Raw genomic sequence first — 19,521 nt, 5'->3', positions numbered from 1 at the left:
GGGGAGGGGATAAATGGCCTAAAAATAAACATTTTTGAAAATGATTACGCCCACTTCAGTGATGGTGCATTGGGTCATTTGAGAGATATTATGTATTGGAAGTTGGTAGCTATCATGAAATAAACCCCCCAACCCACCCAAAAAACTAAATCGGACATGATTTTTGCCCCCTTTTCCTCCCTTCTATCATTAAAAATAAAATAATATCTTAGGAAAACACATTGGCATAACGGCAGCTGTGCAGCAAATTGAGGCTCAAAGTCTGTATCTATTTGTGGTTAAGCTTGAGGAGAAGGAGAAAGGTAAAATGATAACATGCATCGGAGAGCACCACAAAGAAAGGTGTAGGCCAGTTCATGGTACAAGGGCTGCATGCAGGTCAAGATAGCCCATTTCCAAGAATGCTATAGTGGCTGGACAGGCACTGGACATGTCCTGAACTCAGTGTCAGACGTGGCTGCCGAATACTTGGATGAAGTGAAGCAGCTGACAGATCTCATGCTGCCCCATCTGAAGACTGTCCTGGCCAGGCAGAGGATGGATGAGGAGACCTTCCCAATGGACCCTGTCAGTGAACAGGCTAGTAACATTGATGGCACCCCTGTGCACAACATTGGGATGGAGAGACAATGTGGCAAGGTGGACTACAAACTGAAGAAGTTGGGCACACTGAACGCAGTCAATAGGTCAATAATTTTACAGAAGAGCCAGGAGCTTCAGAGGTTTCAAGGCAGCAGCACAAGCAAAAAGGGAGGTTGAACTCAACTGGAGTAAATTCATGAAGGCAAAATTCGAGAGTAGGGCAGATGAGAAACAAGAGATGGCTCAAAGAAAGGAGAGTAAGAGACTAGACATGCTGGACACACTGAAATCTTTTGATGGCCCCTTCACGATAGTGGGGAAGTTGAAAAGTTCCTTGTGGATGAAAGTCTGCACAAGAATGCAAAGCTGCAGAGAATGAAGCTTGAGGTTCAGTTTGCCAGAGAAAGCACCAAGCTTCTGCCTAAAGTCAATCCTATCTTCACAATCCAGGTGACACTTCCCAGAAATGGCAAAAGTGCAATTCTCCAAGTCATAATGGATACTTAGAATTTTATGGTGGTGGTAAGTATTCATGAAAACAGGTAGCCTAACATTAGTGAATGGGTGAATTCTGGAAATAACCTAAAAATCTTACACAGTGCACCTTTAAGCAAGGGGTTTCTTTCGTGCTTTCAATTTTGCAAAATCATCCACCACATCATTGAAGTCCAACTCTCTTGTCAGCTCACTCTCAATTGCCATTAGAGATAACGCATTTAATCTTTTCTGAGTCATTCTTGTGCGCAGCTCATTTTTTACTCTTGACAAAAGAGAGAATGAGCGTTCTCCCTCACAGTTACTGACCGGTAGAGTGAGAAAAATCTGTAGCGCAATGTATGTATTAGGAAACGTAGGCTGTAGTCCAAAATGTATTATTGTTTTGAGCAGTCCTGAAGGGGTCCTCTCCTCATCAGTGTTGTTGAGCTGTATAAAAGATTTGAACTGTATAAGCTCCTGTCCAAGACTTTCATTGAGGTCAGATGGGTATGATTCAGTGAGAATCTTGGCCTTGTGAAGGACTGAAGCATTGGACTCTGTATCCAAAGAGAAAAGGACACTGAACAAATTGTTCAGATGTTTGTAGGCCTCCAGACGGTGATTAAGGATTGAACTCAGTTGATCAATAGAGGCAATAAATGTCTCTATTTGAAACAGTTGCCTTCCCTCAAGCACAACATCTGGGGATGCTGATTCATCAGCAAACTTTTTACGTTTCCTCGTCCGTTCAGCCCTGTAAGATGGGGTGCCACCCAACATGTTTAAGGCTTTCTGCTCAAAATGATCAAATAGATCTCTTTGGGAGAGAACAAAGGTGCGCAGAGATTCCAGCAATCTAACTGCTGTACCAAGGTCCATGTCTGCTTTTTGAAGTTGCAGACTTGTGGCCTGAAATCTGGACAGAACAGTGTCCCAAAAGCCTGCCATGAAGGCCATCTCAAGTGAATCCAGCTTCCGCACTAGACTGTCAGCTTCAGTTCGTGTGTCTCGTTTCTCTGTGTCATCAGTGGAAATAACCTGTAGTGCTGCTTTTATTTTACTGTAGTTCTGCCACAGTGCTTTGGTAGATTCTGCACGGCAACTCCAACGCGTGTTGGATAAAGCTTTAAGTGTGAGATCTATGTTGGAATTGCCAAATACCCTGTCCCATCGGTGTGTGGATGCAGTTGTGAAGTTGTAAATAGACTGAATCAAGTCAAAATACTTAGAGACTTCATTTCCACATCTGTCAATGCTGTTGACTCCCACCAAATTCAAAGAGTGAGCTGCACATGGAATATAGTGTATTAATGGGTTGCTTTTCTTTAAGTGAGCCTGCAACCCATTATACCTCCCTGACATGTTGCTGGCATTATCATAAGCCTGCCCCCTGCAATTTGACAGCTCTAACCCTAGATTTTCCAACACAGACATGACACAGTTAGCCAAACTTTCACCTGTATGGCTAGTAATGGGCTCAAAACCCACAAAGCGTTCAACAACACTGCCCTCTTTGCTAACAAAACGGAATATGAATGTCAATTGGTCCACATGAGATAAATCTGGGGTTGAATCCACAATGATAGAGTAGTATTTGCTTGCTTGCAGTTCATCTGCTATAGCCTGTTTGGTTTTTGCACCCATCAATTCAATGAATTCCTCACAAATGGTGGAGGACAGATATGAGGTATTACCTCGACCCATCTGCCCAAACTTTCTGATGTGATCCTTTAGAAAGGGATCAAATTCAGCCAGGACCTCCAGAATACCAAGGTAGTTCCCATTGAGAGGAGACCCTAACGATTCATTTTTACCCCTAAATGCAAGGCCCCTTTCTGCAAGGAATTTAATGACTGCAACAACTCTTTGTAACACCTGCCTCCAATAGCTGCTCTCTGCCTGAAACTGTTTGAACAGGTCTGCATCAACTGTGGCACCTTTGGCGCGGTTCAAGACTGCTTGCATGCAGGTTATGTGCTCAGCACTTCGCTCATGTTCACCAAATCTTTCTGAGTGTTTCCAATCACAATAGCCTGTCACAAAAGAATGCGTTTTTGGGGAAAACAGTTTGCATGCAAAGCAGTAAACATTACCAGTAGAGGGAGAGTACATCAGCCACTCTCTTTGTACTCGTTGTCCATTGGGCAAGTGTGAAGTAAAATGTTCATTGTTTAGGCATCGGGTTTTGCCTCCTAGCCCACTGTTCCTCACAGAAGCTGGATAATGGCTGTGACGGTTGTGAAATGATTTTGCACCTCTTTGAATAAGAACTTCCTTCATTGACTCAGTGAGGGTCTCAGCCCATTTAGCGGGATCACTAGGTAGAGTTGTCACTGTAGATGGTGTTGAAGAAAGATTCAGCTCATTTTCTATGCTGTCCAGAGGTGCAGTGACCTCACATTCATCCGAGCAACTGGCTACTGCTGAATTGGTTGAATCATAAGCATCAGAAGCATTTGGTTCAGTGTCTACACTTGTAGTGGTCTCAGGATCTTGGGAGCTACATGCTAGCTCAGGTGCATTGCTAACCTTAGCTGAATTTGCAGTAGCATTTATAGAATTGCTTTCAGCAGATGTCTTTGTACTGAAGAAGCTGGAGATATTTGGAACACTCTCAAGTAAAACTGATTCCTTTTTTTTCTTTTCTTGCTGAATTTTTTTTCTAGCTCCTCCACTTAAACGTTTATGATCCATATTTCCCTTCTTTCTTTGCACATTGGCTCTTTGCCTATCACAACAGATAAACCAACTATGTGTGTGTGTGTGTGTGTGTGTGTGTGTGTGTGTGTGTGTGTGTGTGTGTGTGTGTGTGTGAGTTTGTTTGTGTGTTTATGATCGGTGCTGCTTCCTTCAAGTGTGTGAGGTGATTTAGAAAACTAGCAACCCAGCATCAACACTCCAAAGCAGAGAATAACAGCTTACTAGCATAGACAATTGAGAGCAGAGAATCAACTGATTCGTCTGATAGACAGCAGGAGAGCAGAGTGGTCAGTGATGATCGAATCAAGAAAATGTCTAAATGGCAAGGGAACAGACTGATTTGTACTGAGGAGAAAGAGAGAGAGCCAATTACAGTGAAATATATTCCAAAAGAGCCAAGTGACTAGCTGAAGGCAGGGACAAATGCCTTGGAGTGACCAACAAGAGTGCAAAGTACCAAATGGCAAAATGTGGAAAGACCAACAGGCAGATCTGCTTTTACCTCTTATCTTCACAACCAAAAAGTTGCTAAATGATGTTTTCAGTCGCTAGCCAGGTATGGCCAAAAGACGCGAAATCTAGCGGCAAAGTCGGTCAATCACACTGACAGTGAAACAAATATTTTGAAAAGATAATAATTGTACACCTTTGTGCACTTTAGTCTTCTATCTAAATATTTTCACAAAGGACACCAAGGCAGCTTGCTAGCTATGATGGGAGCAACAATGTCTGATAGACAGCAGGAGAGCAGAGTGGTCAGTGATGATCCAATCAAGAAAATGTCTAAATGGCAAGGGAACAGACTGATTTGTACTGAGGAGAAAGAGAGAGCCAAGTACAGTTAAATATATTCCAGAGCCAAGTGACTAACTGAAGGCAAAGACAACAGCCAGATACCTTAGCAGAGACCAACAAGAATTCAAAGTACCTAATAGCAAGATGGCGAGACCAACACAATAAATTGTATTAGGATTTAATTTATTAACGTTAATCTTAACAGCCAAAAAGTTGCTGAATAATGTTTGTAGTCGCTAGCCAGGTATGCCCAAAACAAGAGTCGCTAAACCTAGCAGCAAAGTTGCTTAATTGCAACACACTCTAGGATTCAGGGGAATTAAGGATAATAAAGATATTAATTGTACAACTTTTTGTACTTTTTTTCTAGTTTTTTGAGTCGCCAGCCATGTATGGCCAAAAGTCGCTAATTGAATGCCAACGTTGCTTAATCGCCAACACACTGGGACTCACTGAAGGACTGACTGAATAAAAAAGATAATTAAGATAATTGTGTACTTTTCTCTTCTGATATTTTCTCTAAGGACCCCAAGCTATCTGCAAGCAGCAATAATGTCTGACAGACAGGAGAGCAGAGTGGTCAGTGATGAATGGCAAGGGAACAGGCTGATTTGTACTGAGGAGAAAGAGAGAGAGAGAGCCAATTACAGTGAAATATATTCCAAAAGAGCCAAGTGACTAGCTGAAGGCAGGGACAAATGCCTTGGAGTGACCAAGAAGAGTGCAAAGTACCAAATGGCAAAATGTGGGAAGACCAACAGGAAGATCTGCTTTTACCACTTATCTTCACAACCAAAAAGTCGCTAAATGATGTTTTTAGTCGCTAGCCAGGTATGGCCAAAAGACGCGAAATCTAGCGGCAAAGTCGGTCAATCACACAGTGAAACAAATAATTTTAAAAAGATAGTAATCGTACAATGTCTTGTACTTTTGTCTTCTTTCTTAATATTTCTCAAAGGACACCAAAATGTCGCTATCTGCAGGCAGCTTGCTAGCTATGATGGCAGCAACAATGTACCTTAGAGTGACTGACCAACAAGAGCTCAAAGTACCTAATGGCAAAATGTGGAGAGACAGACACAATAAATTGCATTAAGATGAAGAGAACTGTTGCTATTATTAATCTTAACATCAACCAGAAAGTCGCTAAATGTCACCAGCCAGGTATGGCCAAAAGTCGCTTAATTGGCCACACACAGTAACAGAGAAACTAACAAAAAAAAGATCATAAAGATAATAGTTGTACAACTGTGTGTACTTTTGTCTTCTTTCTAAATATTTTCCCAAAGGACACCAAAATGTTGCTATCTGCAGGCGGGAGCGTGCCTATGTTCCCCGGGTCCTATGTTCCCCGGGTCCTATGTTCCCCGGTTGTTCCTGGGTCTTTGTATGCGACCGGGGAACTTAGGACCCTTTTTCTAAAAAAGGGTCCTATGTTCCCTGCATTGTATCTGGCGAAATTGCGAAATTGTGCCCTGACCAAAACCATCCCTAAACCTAACCTGTCACAGGGCGTTGTGGAGCACTTTTTTTTGGCGAAATTGTGCCCTGACCAAAACTATCCCTAAACCTAACCTGTCACAGGGCGTTGTGGAGCACTTTTTTGGCGAAATTGTGCCCTGACCAAAACCATCCCTAAACCTAACCTGTCACAGGGCGTGCGGCAGCAGATAGAGCAACTCAAACGCGAACTTCCTTCCTTCGACAACTTAAACGCGTCTCTGTCATGCGTGTCTGCGTGCGTCTTACTTAGTCGCGCATTGGAAGCAGCGGGGAACATAGAACCCTTTTCTGGAAAAAGTGTTGTACGTTCCCCGCAGCGGGGAACATAGAACCCTTTTTTTTAAAAAGGGTCCTTAGTTCCCCGGTAGAGGGGAACATAGGACCCGGGTAACATAGGGACGGGGAACATAGGGATGACCCGCTGCAGGCAGCTTGCTAGCTATGATGGCAGCAACGATGTCTGCCAGACAGGAGAGAGTGGTCAGTGACGATCGAATCGAGAAAATGACAAAATGGGTCAAAGACCAAAAAGTTATTAACTGACAGCAGTGACAAATGTCAGACTGTAAACTTTCTCGAAAGAAAAGGACAAAATGGGAAGATGCTGATAATAACAGCAAAATGGAAAATATAAGAATTTCCAAGTAATGCTCAACTCAAGTGTGTGTGTGTGTGTGTGTGCGCGCGTTAAACTTCTTGTTGAATGATTTCAAATTATCTCTGAGTCTGAACTGAGGGAAAGGAAACCAAATTTTGAGCAGTCTCTCACGAGTTCAAAATACCAAATGAGGAGATTCTAAAAGAACAGACCGGTTTATGAAAGACTTGATGGGGGAGGGGCACAGCTAAGAATACTTGAGTGAGATTCTGTGATCCAAATTCGAGATAGAGCTTTTTGATAATGATAATTTGTCAGAGTAAGGTTGTGTAATCAAAATTTGAGAATGAGCTTTGTCAATCAATCAAGAATATTTGCATTAAGTTCTGTGATCAAAATTCAGAAACAACCTTTAATAATTGATAAAGAATATGTGAGTGAGGTTGTGTGATCCATCCAATTTGAGAATTAGCTTTGATAATAATGATTGAGAGCCTCTGGCCCTCTGTGGATCATGGCCGCGGGGCCAATTTTGCCTGGCCCCTTGGGGCCTCTGTGGGTCGTGGCCGCGGGGCCAAGTTGGCCTGGCCCCTTGGGGCCTCTGACCCTCTATGGATCGGGGCCAAGTTGGCCTGACCCCTCGGGGCCTCTGGCCCTCTATGGATCATGGCCGCGGGGCCAAGTTGGCCTGACCCCTTAGGACCTCAGGCCCTCTGTGGGTCGCGGCCGCGGGGCCAAGTTGACCTGGCCCCTTGGGGCCTCTTACCCTCTATGGATCGTGGCCGCGGGGCCAAGTTGACCTGGCCCCTTGGGGCCTCTGGCCTTCTGTGGCTCGCGGCCGCGGGGCCAAGTTGGCCTGGCCCTTTGGGGCCTCTGGCCTTCTGTGGGTCGTGGCCGCGGGGCCAAGTTGGCCTGGCCCCTTGGGGCCTCTGACCGTCTATGGATCGTGGCCGCGGGGCCAAGTTGACCTGGCCCCCTGGGGCCTCTGACCCTCTATGGATCGTGGCCGCGGGGCCAAGTTGGCCTGGCCCCTTGGGGCCTCTGACCGTCTATGGATCATGGCCGCGGGGCCATGTTGGCCTGGCCCCTTGGGGCCTCTGGCCCTCTGTGGGTCGCGGCCGCGGGGCCAAGTTGACCTGGCCCCTTGGGGCCTCTTACCCTCTATGGATCATGGCCGCGGGGCCAAGTTGGCCTGGCCCCTTGGGGCTTAAGATTATTATTTTTGCAAAAGTAGTTTTGCTTGGGTCGCGGCCGCGGGGCCAAGTTGGCCTGGCCCCTTGGGGCCTCTGGCCCCCTGGGCCTGGGCCCGGTAGGCCCGGTCATTAATCCACCTATGGGCGGTCTGCACCACTTTTGGATTGCACATGCATTCTTAGTAGATCACACGCAACACACACACTCATAGTTGACACCGTTTTAGTTTTTGCATTCACCGTCTAGCGTGTGGTACTTGGATCTTAGTAAATCAGGCCTTAAGTGTAAGTAAAAGTGCACCAGTGGAGACTTTGCAAGTTCAACCACATGGGAAGACTACACTTAAACAGCCAGAAGAGGGCGCCTAATGTGCAGTAGATAATTTGAAGTTCTCTTAAGTAAAAAATGTACAAAGCACTTTCACTTTTGCTGGTTCACTGCCAAGCATCCGCCAAGCAGAGAGCAATGAAGTGTCAGGTTTGCACCGAGTAGGAGGAAAGAGACGCAAAGACGCTATGAATCAACGTGGAGTCTCTCTGGGGACGATTGTCCACATGCTTGTGAAGGACCTGCTGGAGCAGACTATTAAGTCGGAGCCCATTTCACAGTCCGAGTAAACAAGATTGAAGACTTGACAATTCAATCCTGTCCCCCAGTGACAGCTTCGGCCAAGATTTTCCATTTACGTCCAGAACGGCAATGAAGTGCAGCCCACAAGGAGAGCAGGTTTAAATATTTACCCATAAAGCTCTGCTGGAATTAAGCAGGAGGAGGAAGAGGTAATGATGAACATCATGTTCCTTCAATCAACTTTTGGCACGAATAGAGTAGATTTATGTGTGGAGTAAAACAAAAAAGATGGCTTCCATACATACCCAGATCACACCTTACTACACTTGTTTGCATACGGGGAAGAATAATGAGCTCACCTCGTCCTGTTCCCGCCTCTTCCAGCGCAGCTGAGCGTTCGCCGCCGCCATCGCCTCGATCACGAAGGTGGTGGTCATGTAGCTGGAGGAATGAGGTATAGGTGAATTATTCTATATGAAGGGTGTCCAAACTTTTTATAACAAGGCCTGCATAATTATAAACTGAAGGATGCGGGGGCCACTTTGATACATTTTATTCATTAAAGATACTAAAACCAATACAATGTCAGTCAATATCTGCTAAACTATCTAAACATCCATGTTAGCTTTGTGTTATCGCCAACGAGGCATATTGTACCAAAGTTTGCCAAAGCTTCAGCATTTTCAACCATAAATTTGGCAAAATTAAGAAAAAATATCATTACTACAATCGTATTGGCCACTAAACGAGACCACAACAATCAGTATCGTAGCCACTGATAGTAATGCTGCCTGGGGCTGAGCCTAACATTAGCATGCTATCTTCTTAACCAATTTAGCCAAGCCGAACGCCTCAGTTTCATATAGCTTGGTACTTAATGCATGCTAAATGCTAGTATGCTAACTTCTCTAGCCAATTTTGCAGCAAACACTTCAGAGTCATATGAATTGGTATTTGACACATGCTAACATTAGTGTGCTCACTTTTTCAGTCGAATGCCTCAAAGTTGCATATAACTTGGTACTTGACAGATGCTAAATGCTAGCATGCACATAACTTTTAGAGCCCGTTTTGCAGCCAAACAATTCAGAGCCATGATTTGGTACTGGACACATGTCACTGTTAGCATGCTAACAGTGTGCTAACTTTTTTGGCCAATTTTGCAAGTGAACGCCTCAGTTCTATATGACTTGGTACTTGACACATGCTAAATGTTCACATGCTAACGTTAACATTCTAGCATACTAACTTTTTTAGCCGAACACCTGAGAGTCTTACAACTTGGGGCTAGATACATGCTAACTGCTAGCATGCTAACTTTTTTTTGGCTTTTTTCAGTCGAACACCTCAGTCTTATAACTTGGTACACAGTAAATGTCAGTATGCTAACTTTTTTTTTTTTACCCAATTTTGCAGCGAACCCTTCAGAGTCATATGAATTGGTGCTTGACACATGCTTACTGTTATCATTGATTGATTGATTGAGACTTTTATTAGTAGGTTGCACAGTGAAGTACATATTCTGTACAATTGACCACTAAATGGTAACACCCGAATAAGTTTTTCAACTTGTTTAAGTCGGGGTCCACTTAAATTGATAATGCATGCAAACAGTGTGCAAACTTTAAGCTTCATATACATTGGTGTTTGGCACATGTTTAATGATAGCATGCTAACGTTTTTTAGCCAATTTTGCAGCCAAACATATCGTAGTCATATGACTTGGTGCTTGACATATGCTAACTGTTAGCATGCTAACATTAGCATTCTAGCATACTAACTTTTTTGCCAATTTTTTAGCCGAACACCTCAGTCATATATATTTTGGTATTTGATACATGCGTTTCAGCGGCCTTCACACTTCAGTATTCCCACACAATTTCTCCCATAATTGCATAGTTTAGTTATTTGTGTAATTTTCTAATACAGGATGTTTTAATTTCGTTTTTCAAATGTGTCGCAGGCCAATTATAAATTTTAAAAAAAAGCTGCAGGCCGCACTTTGGACACCTCTGGTCTATCTCTGACCACATCGAGTTTTGATGTGGGGTCATTTTTTTTAAAGCATATTCTAGGTATTTTAAATACAAAAATGACAAATTACCTACAATTTCAATACTGCAATAGTATTAAATGAGACCAAAACAGTCAGCGCTCGCTGTTCAGTATTGTGGCCTATGATTAGGGATGATGTTCGTTAAGAAATTATCGATGTTGATGCCATTATCAAATCCTCTTATCAAACCGATTCCTTATCGAATCCAGATAGGTTGTTGTGTGTGCACTGAGTTTCACTTTCAACATCCCGGTGAAGCACACTGTGGAGAAGAAAGGGACAAGCATGGTAGCGAATCGATACGCACAACGGGGCAAGAGAAGTCTGCTTTTACTGTTGTGCTAGCTTGCTATGCTAATGGATAGAAACTGCCACCTATGGTGATTTTCAAGGGGAAGACCCTGCCGAAAGAAAATTTTCCACCTGGAGTCATCATTAAGGCATGACGAAGGAACTCCAACCGCTGGAAATGGGTGCAAACAGGACATTCAAAGTGAAGTTGTGAGCGTCATGGGAGCAATGGATGACAGACGAACACAGCTTCACGAAAACTGGGAGGCAGCGTCGGGCGAGTTACGCCACAATTTGTGAATGGATCGTGGATGCTTGAGCTAACGGGTCTGCTTGCACTGTTGTTCGAGCTTTTGCAAAAGCCGGCATCTTTTCCGAGGAGCCCCACGGCAACGAGACTGACTTTGAAAATGAGGAGAGGGAATCTGGCGTGTTTGATGGAGAACTTGCCCAGCTGTTCATTTCGGACACAGAAGATGAGGACTTTGATGGATTTGTGGATGAGGATTGATCAAAAAAATAATGTGAGTACATTGATAAATACTTCAATAAAGTACAACCAAACTCAGCTTTGCTCCTGCTGCCTTTTTAAAACAGCGTCCATGCATGCTAGCGTATGTTTAACCATGCTTATGCCCAAAAATACGCTGTGCCTTATTTATGCATTAAATACAGAAATAACACCCGTAACTGACACGGCGCCTTTTAATATGGTGCGCCCTATGATCGCGAAAATACGGTATAGTGGCTTCGATAATGGGAACCGGTTCTCAAAAAGGGATTCAAATCCATGGAATCGGTTCTTTTCTTATCGCAGCATCGGGAGAACCGGTTTTCGAACATCATCCCTACCTATGATTGGCTGAACCTCAGGCAGTATTGCTACATTAAATTAAAGAAGTGTGAAGGTGACTACGTGGGTGTCATTTCATGTCTGGATGGCTCTAATAATGTTAAAATGTTATTTAGAATATCAGAAACAGGTTTTGTTATGCTCTGGCTCTGAAAATATTAGATTTATGATTCATACTTTGAAGAAATTAATTTGAACTGTTCATGTATCCACACGTACAGGACACTTCATTAGGTACACCATCAGAGGTGTTTATTTTACTATACTGTCTCATAGTGATGCATTCTAAACGTGTAGGACTACTAGACTAGTCTTTTTTTTAAACCAGCAGTGTCCAAAATGCGGCCCGATGGTCGTCTGCGACCTGCAACTAATTTTTTTAAAGGCCTACAACACATTATAAAAATACTATTTATAAACAGGTGAAATGTAACGAGAAAAAGTTGCAATGTTGCCTCTAATAACACAAAGCTGCCGTGCAGGCTGGGTTTTTTTGTCATTGCTCAAAAAATTTTACTCAAAATCAATGTTATTAATTATTGAACTATTCAAGGGTCCAATTACTACACATCAAATATTACACTTTTAAATATTTTGTGTGTGTTTGCCATATAAAAAAGTTTTCTTTGACAAAATGGACAAAACAAAAACAAATATATAATCGAATAGATCTGAAGTAGGGCTGGGCGATATATCGCGGGTTTGTCTCTGTGCGATATAGAAAATGACTATATCGTGATATTCGAGTATACTTTCTCACGCAGTTGCTTTTAGCTGCAGGCATTACACTAAAGGCTCTTCTCACTCTTTCTAGTCTCTCCTTCTCAGAGACAAACAAGCGCACCTTCTTACATACGTCACATACGTATACGCCCTCACTGAGCAGAGCGGTAGCAGCATGGCTAAAGTTAGCTGTGGTGCGAGTGGTAATACGAGAGAAAGAAGGTGCGAATCTGGTAACAAATGAAGGAAGAATTAATTCTTAAGAAAAACAGCAGGGGGTCCATCGTCTGGCGGTGGTTTGGCTTTAAGTGGGAATATGTCGAACAGACAACCGTAATTTGTCAAGTGTGGGGCGAAAGCGTTGCTACAAAAAGTAGAATTACTGCTAAAATGTAGCATCATTTGAAAAGTCACCCGCTAGAGAATGAACAGTGTTTGAAACTCCGCACGTCAACATCTCCATTCGGTGCCACACCAACAAAATGCCGAGGCAACCATTTCCACATCAACACCGTATGAAAAAAATTGTCCACGACATAAGGAGATAACGTCCGCCGGAACCTACCACATAGAGAAGGACGTACACAATTGATTTCCTATTATGCAGCTCATTTTTATTTGACAGTTATTGAAATATCTTGTGTGACATCATGCACAAAAGTGCACTTTATTTGTTTTAAACTATTGTAGTGGCGTTCTGTACAAAAAGTGCACTTTAATTTAGTGTTGTTTTGATTTGTCATCTTGAGGACATTATGCACAAAAGTGCACTAATAGCTTGTTTGAAAATGTCTCTGACAATCTTGCACGTTCTGTTTTGAAATGACATGAATGTTTGTGCCACTGCTTAATAACTGTTTAATAAATACAGTTTTGGTCAATTGACTTAGTTGTGATTTCCCTCTCTGCATGAAAGTTTAAAATGAGCATATATTAATGCAGTATGAACAAGAATGTTTTAATGTAGACACATAGAATCATCATACTGGTGTGATTATATGCATCAAGTGTTCATTCAAGGCTAAGACAAAATATCGAGATATATATCGTGTATCGCGATATGGCCTAAAAATATCGAGATATTAAAAAAAGGCCATATCGCCCAGCCCTAATCTGAAGTTGATCTAAAGATGTAATTGTTGAAAGTAAACACAATGTATGACTTATTTTCAAACACTTTTTGGATCCCCTGCGAATTTTAGCGGGATTTTTTTTTTTGTTTGTTTTCATTGCTCATTTAATAATGAATCAAAATTAATGGTGTTACGAATTATTCCAATTAGTTTACATCAAAGATTCCATTTTGAAAATGTTGGGGGGATAATATTGGACATTTTGCCTTTTTGCCGTAAAAACATTTTTCTTTGACAAAAGGGCATAAAACAAAACAAAAAAAATTAAACTTTATATCAACTGATAGAACTGAAGTTGATCTAGAAATGTAAGCGTTGATAAATATTAATGTAAAAAATATTTTTTATATTTTTTTACCATTTTTATGACAGACTATTTTAAATTTGAGGGGAGCACTAAAGGTTTAAAAAAATCTATTTATTGTACTGGTTTTAAACATGAAAAATATCAAAATGGCCCCCACATGCTTTAATTCTTCAGTGGAAAAAGTTTGGACACCCACTGGTCTAAGCAAAAACATTACAACGGTTTGCTGAAATAAAAGCGCCGCTTCTTGTTACTCCTTTTCCAACATGCAAGTGTAAACATGTGACCTTCCTTAATGGAACTTGTTAAAGAAGTCCAAAACAAATACAACTAATTATCTTTACAAAAGCACAATTTTTTATACATTGTGCTTTTTGTGCAAGTGTTGCTGTTCATAGGTGCCAGTTAGCATCTTTACGTCGCACGGCCGCGGGACATAAAACGAGTATGTGGCCGTCGTCCGGCAGTAGAGAGAGACAATCACCTCATGAACCCCAGGAAAGAGATGAGGGCCAAGCTGACCACCCAGCCGGCTGTGGCGAAGGCTTTGGGCATGGTGAGCGCTCCCGTTCCCACGATCAGGTTGAACATGTACACCAGCCCCACCTTGCAGGAACAACAACATGTATTGATTATTATGTTGATGCTGGTAAACAAGCACTCAGGAAGCATCTTATCATACAGACTGGGAGCTTCAATCATTCAACAGTTTGGAGCCGCAGACTCATCGGATATGCTTCAGCATTTTAGCTTCCTGTTTCATTGTCTCAAACAGGCGCATCTGCAAGCTTTACTATCCCCTAAGAACATGAGACAATCAGCACACTGGAACACGACAAAGAGCCTCTAGCTTATGAAAAACTAATAAAGACCCAATATATGAAACCATATGTAGAACAGCTATACAAATACATTCCAGCAAATAATAGGTACAGTATGTGTGTCACTCAGAGTGTCTCACGCAATCTGAATAGCGACAAGACTGCAATCTGAATAGCGACAAGACTGCTGTATTCACAGTTCAACCGCAATAAAAAAAAATTTAAAAAAGTTCTACTGCATAAAAAAAAAAAATACAAATAGACAATAAAAAAAAGTTCAGATTTCAACTGCATAAAAATATAGAAAATTAAAAAAGTTCAGAGTTCAACTGCAGTAAAAAAAGAAAAAGTTCATAGAAGTTCAAAGAAATAATAATGTAAAAGAAAACAAGTTAAGAATTCAACTGCTTTAAAAAATATATTTTAAAAATAAAAGTTCAAAAGTCAACTGTATAAAAAAAATAAATAGAAAAAGTTCAGAGTTCAACAGCTAAAAAAAGACTTTAGAATTCAACTGCATAAATAATGGAAAATAAAAAAGTTCAACTGCATAAAAAAATACAAATACAAAATAAAATAAAGTTCAGAGTTCAACAGCAAAAAATAAATAAAAAGTTCAAATAAAAAGTTTAGAGTTCAACAGGGACAAGCGGTAGAAAATGGATGCATGGATGGAGTTCAACAGCATAAAAAAGTTCAGAATTCAACTGCATTAAAATTTTAAATAAACAAGTTCAGAGATCAACTGCATAAAATACAAATAAATAAAAATAAAAACAAAGTTCAGAATTCAACGGCATTAAAAAATAAAAATAAATACAGTTCAGCGATCAAGTGTGTAAAAAAATGAAAATTGAAAAGAAAAAAAGTTCTGAATTCAGCTGCATTAAAAAAAAAGTGTGTTGGCGTCGTTTTCATCACCACTACAGATCAATACAACCAATGACGTGCAACTCATATCCTTGTTTATTACAAAAGTACACGCGCCACAAATCTCTGACATTTTCCAAGTTTACACTCAAAAAAACTCCCCTGCAAAACATTTAAAAAGGTGACTAAAATGTTAATTGGGATCCCTATTATAATATACTGCAAGTAATTCATTTATCTGCGAGTCTGCCAAACATCTTTTCAACTGATCGATTCGCACACTGATTTTTTTGTGACCCACCGATTTCCTAATCACTTGTGATGACTGAAGTCCAGTTACAGCAGTCATGTTTACTTAAATTGTCCCTTACTTCCAATGCTAATTTCATTAATTTAATCAACTAAACATACGCTGTAACTGTGCTTTATGTTTCAGTCACTGTATATTTAAACAACTTACAGCACATTTGTTCATTCTGGGCTATCAATTTGATTTTTCTATGCATATTTTGTGAGCCAAATATAAAAATTTAAAAAAGGGAACTGAACATTTTTTAAATTTTGCCTGTCATTCTCAATCCTTTGGAGGACAAGAACACCAAAGTTTTTTTTAGTTTTTTTTTTTTAAAGGTATTCGAAGTCGTAAAATACAGCAAGGGCGAGGTGGCTAACAATGCAGCTAACTGGAGTACACTATTGCATCCATAAAGCCCTCTAACAAAACATCCTAAAAGCACCAACAATACTCCATCTACATCTTGTGACCTGAATATTAATCAAGTATTATCAATATCAATAGACAAACTATTTTTAGTGGCGCCGTGATCACAGAGAGCTAACTAGCTTATGTTGCTATATAGACTTATTGAGGTGCTGCATCACCTCTGAGTTAGTGAAAGTTAATTTCTAGATTACAAATAATGCCTCTCACCTGGATAGTCGAAGGTTGTGTCAACTTTGACATCCAATTTAGACCCAGCGAAAAACACGAAAAGACGCGTGTTAGTTCCTTTTTTTTTTTTTTTACCTGCGTGAGGATTATGATTAATTCTTCATCCAAACCAGTGGTCCCACGGACCGGGGGGGAAGATGTGTTTGTTTTTTTTTTGTCATAAAGAAATACAATCATGTGTGCTTACGGACTGTATCCCTGCAGACTGTATTGATCTATATTGATACATAATGTAGGAACCAGAAATATTAATAACAGAAAGAAACAACCCTTTTGTGCGAATGAGTGTGAATGAGTGTAAATGGGGGAGGGAGGTTTTTTGGGTTGGTTCACTAATTGTAAGTGTGTGTATCTTGTGTTTTTTATGTTGATTCAATAAAAAATTAAAAAAAAGATTTTTATTTTTTTATTTCTTGTGCGGCCCGGTACCAATCAATCCACGGACCGGTACCGGGCCGCGGCTCGGTGGTTGGGCACCACTGATCTAAACGGAAGATAAACATCCCACCAGTCAGCATTCCAGTGAGCGCAGACATTGAACAGTAAGTGATTGTTTTATTATGTTCAGTTTCTATTTCTTGTTTAGCACTTAGCAATACTGCTACATGATGCTTAGTGTTTCACTAAAGCTGGATCTGTTTAGCAGTTTCTAAAACTTGTAGATCATCCTCCTTATATTCAGGCTAAAAAATATTAGTTTCTGATCATCATTTGTCCCAAAGTTGTCTCTCATTAAGTCTGCCATGATTAGTTGTGTTGTTGTTGAAGGAAAAGCCAACACTGTGATGCCTCTGTGAAATTAATACGCCGCCGTATGCTTAAAATGAGCAAAATAGGTCAATGTTACTACATTACATATAAAATAACAGTATGTACTGTATATAAAACATTGATTTGTGGTTTTTGAATGTTTTTAGAGCATTTTATAGGCGGAAAAGAGCGACTTCCGTTAACTGCACGGCTAGTTGACTTTTGCTAGCGTTTATTTACGTTTTAGAATGCATGTAAAAGAAAAACATATGTGTTCTTGTCTTACATAAGGATTATGAATGACAGACAACATTTTCCCCCAAAAAGTTCAGGCCCCCTTTCACATATTGACCACCATCTTGGGTTTTCATCGGTTCTTGTCCATTATTTTGAAAAACATTGGTCATGTGCTTCCTCAGTTTGACTAATTATTTACATTAATTAGATTGGTGGCGACTTGTCCAGGGTGTACCCCGCCTACCGCCCGAATGCAGCTGAGATAGGCTCCAGCACCCCCTGCGACCCCGAAAGGGATAAGCGGTAGATAATGGATGGATGGATGGATAGATTGGTGGATTCCTTTTGGCTGTTTTGTAGCACTTAATAAGTAATTGATTACAAATAATCAACAGCATTATAACATAATTAAGTCATGTTTTGTTTCTTTGTTTAGCAAGCTTTCAAACCTTTTTAAAATGTGGTAAATACAGTTATGCCACCTAAAATATCGACCCCTATCGACCTAGTATTAAGAGGTTGACCAGAAATGTGTGCATTTTCACCGGTTTTAATAATCCATAACTTAATTACTCACTTAGAGGTGACAGAGCTTTACAGATTTAAAAGTGTCAACTGTTTTAACTGTTTGTGTGTTTATGATGATGAGGTGCTGAGGTGAGGGGGGGTTGAACCACATCTCTTCTGTTTTATTGACATTGATTTCCAGATAACTGGCTGTGCATGACTATGTGAAATGTTTGACTGTGTTATGATAGTCCAGGATGGATTGACTGTTGGAGAGGAGTGCAAGAATGGCTGTGTCATCTGAGTATTTTAAGTATATTGTGGTGGGTGAGAAGCTACGGTAGTCATTTTTGGTGATTTAACCCCCAATTCCAAGCCTTGATGCTGAGTGCCAAGCAGGGAGGTAATGGGTCCAATTGTTATAGTCTTTAAGAGGTTGACCTGAAATTTGTGCATTTTCACCGGTATTAATAATCCATAACTTTCTTAATATTTATCACAGGGAAATGATACTTATATCACTGGGGTCGTCTTTACGACACCTGCCTGATAGGTTTGATGCTAAACATAAAAATCTGACAAACAGTTCCACACCAAATAATTCAGTGTTACTCACAAATGGGGAGTAGGGCTCGCCTGTGTCTGTGATTCCACCCGCCATGACTGAAGGGACGTGTCTTCACCTGAGAGGACAATCACGCAATTAATTAGTTAACGTGACAATATTTCTGTATAAGTCATTTCTGGTTGTGGGGAAATAAACAGGCGTTTTTGACTGTTGTGAGTTCAATGAATGAACACAGCTCGTGTTCACATCACTAAGGTCTATTAAAAATGATGATTAGGTGTGATTGTGCACACCTTTGATTGACTTGAAAGGAAACATCTCACCTGGCCGCCTCACTTCTGTGTTTTGCTAGCTGGAGCAGCTAAGCTAGCAACATCCGCCGAGCTGTCAGTTGGATCCAATCCACCCGCGCCGGCCAACGAGCCGCATCCAAAAGCAGAACCTTGCCCCGTTGTAACATTAGATGGGGTTTTTTTTTTCGCTAAACAGCGGCACGGAAGTTCAAACTAAACCGAGCACTTCATGCAAACTAGCACTTTCTCATTGGCTAGCATGTGCTGTGGTCGTCACCCGTCCTGTTTCCGGTTTGAGATTTCAAAGTTGAATATTCCCGGTATGTTGATGAAAGATGCTTTCATTTTGAAGAGTGCCGAGGCGGTGTTTGTTGTTGTAAAAGTGAACTTTCCTGTTTGAACGTTTGCTCGGTTTGGTCATAACTCAATCCGCCGGGTGTTTAGATTAGAATTGTGATCATACGTCATGTGACTGTCATGTCACAATGACACATTAGTGTCAAGGACGCTCGTTGTCACTGTATAAAACACGTCTTCAAGTTGTAAAAAGGGGTTTTGTTTTGTTTATACCCGCCCTTCCGTGCTGCCCAAATAAACAAAACGGCTACTAACGTCACGCGCCTTATTTGGCATGACACGTAGACGTCACATGACACATTTTTAAATACTATTTTGTTTTGCAAGGAATCAATAACTATTACCAGTTATACGATAAGATGTAGATTATAAATTAATTTCCAC

At 41.0% G+C, this 19,521-nt stretch overlaps 1 protein-coding gene across 3 annotated transcripts in view; it reads right to left on the bottom strand.

The window, feature by feature from the left end:
• The window catches only part of tmem104 (transmembrane protein 104), a 102,915-nt gene extending 83,571 nt beyond the window's left edge, over nt 1–19,344 (bottom strand). For 2 of the 3 annotated variants that reach the window (XR_009826513.1, XM_062050315.1), the window contains exons 1-4: nt 18,811–19,344; nt 18,536–18,602; nt 14,267–14,388; nt 8,779–8,860 (exon numbers count right to left, since the gene is read on the bottom strand). Coding sequence is in view for 2 of the 3 variants with exons in the window: in XM_062050315.1 (XP_061906299.1) it covers nt 8,779–8,860; nt 14,267–14,388; nt 18,536–18,580 (249 nt within the window). In the remaining variant the exon portion in view is untranslated. Of the gene's footprint in view, nt 1–8,778; nt 8,861–14,266; nt 14,389–18,535; nt 18,753–18,810 lie in introns of those variants that run through there. The other variant, XM_062050316.1, reaches the window with a different exon arrangement.
• Between the last annotated feature and the right edge of the window lie 177 nt (nt 19,345–19,521).

This window comes from Entelurus aequoreus, linkage group LG06 (genome assembly GCF_033978785.1).
Source record: "Entelurus aequoreus isolate RoL-2023_Sb linkage group LG06, RoL_Eaeq_v1.1, whole genome shotgun sequence".
Taxonomy (NCBI): Eukaryota; Metazoa; Chordata; class Actinopteri; order Syngnathiformes; family Syngnathidae; genus Entelurus; species Entelurus aequoreus.
This window is presented reverse-complemented; position numbering and strand designations above follow the sequence as displayed.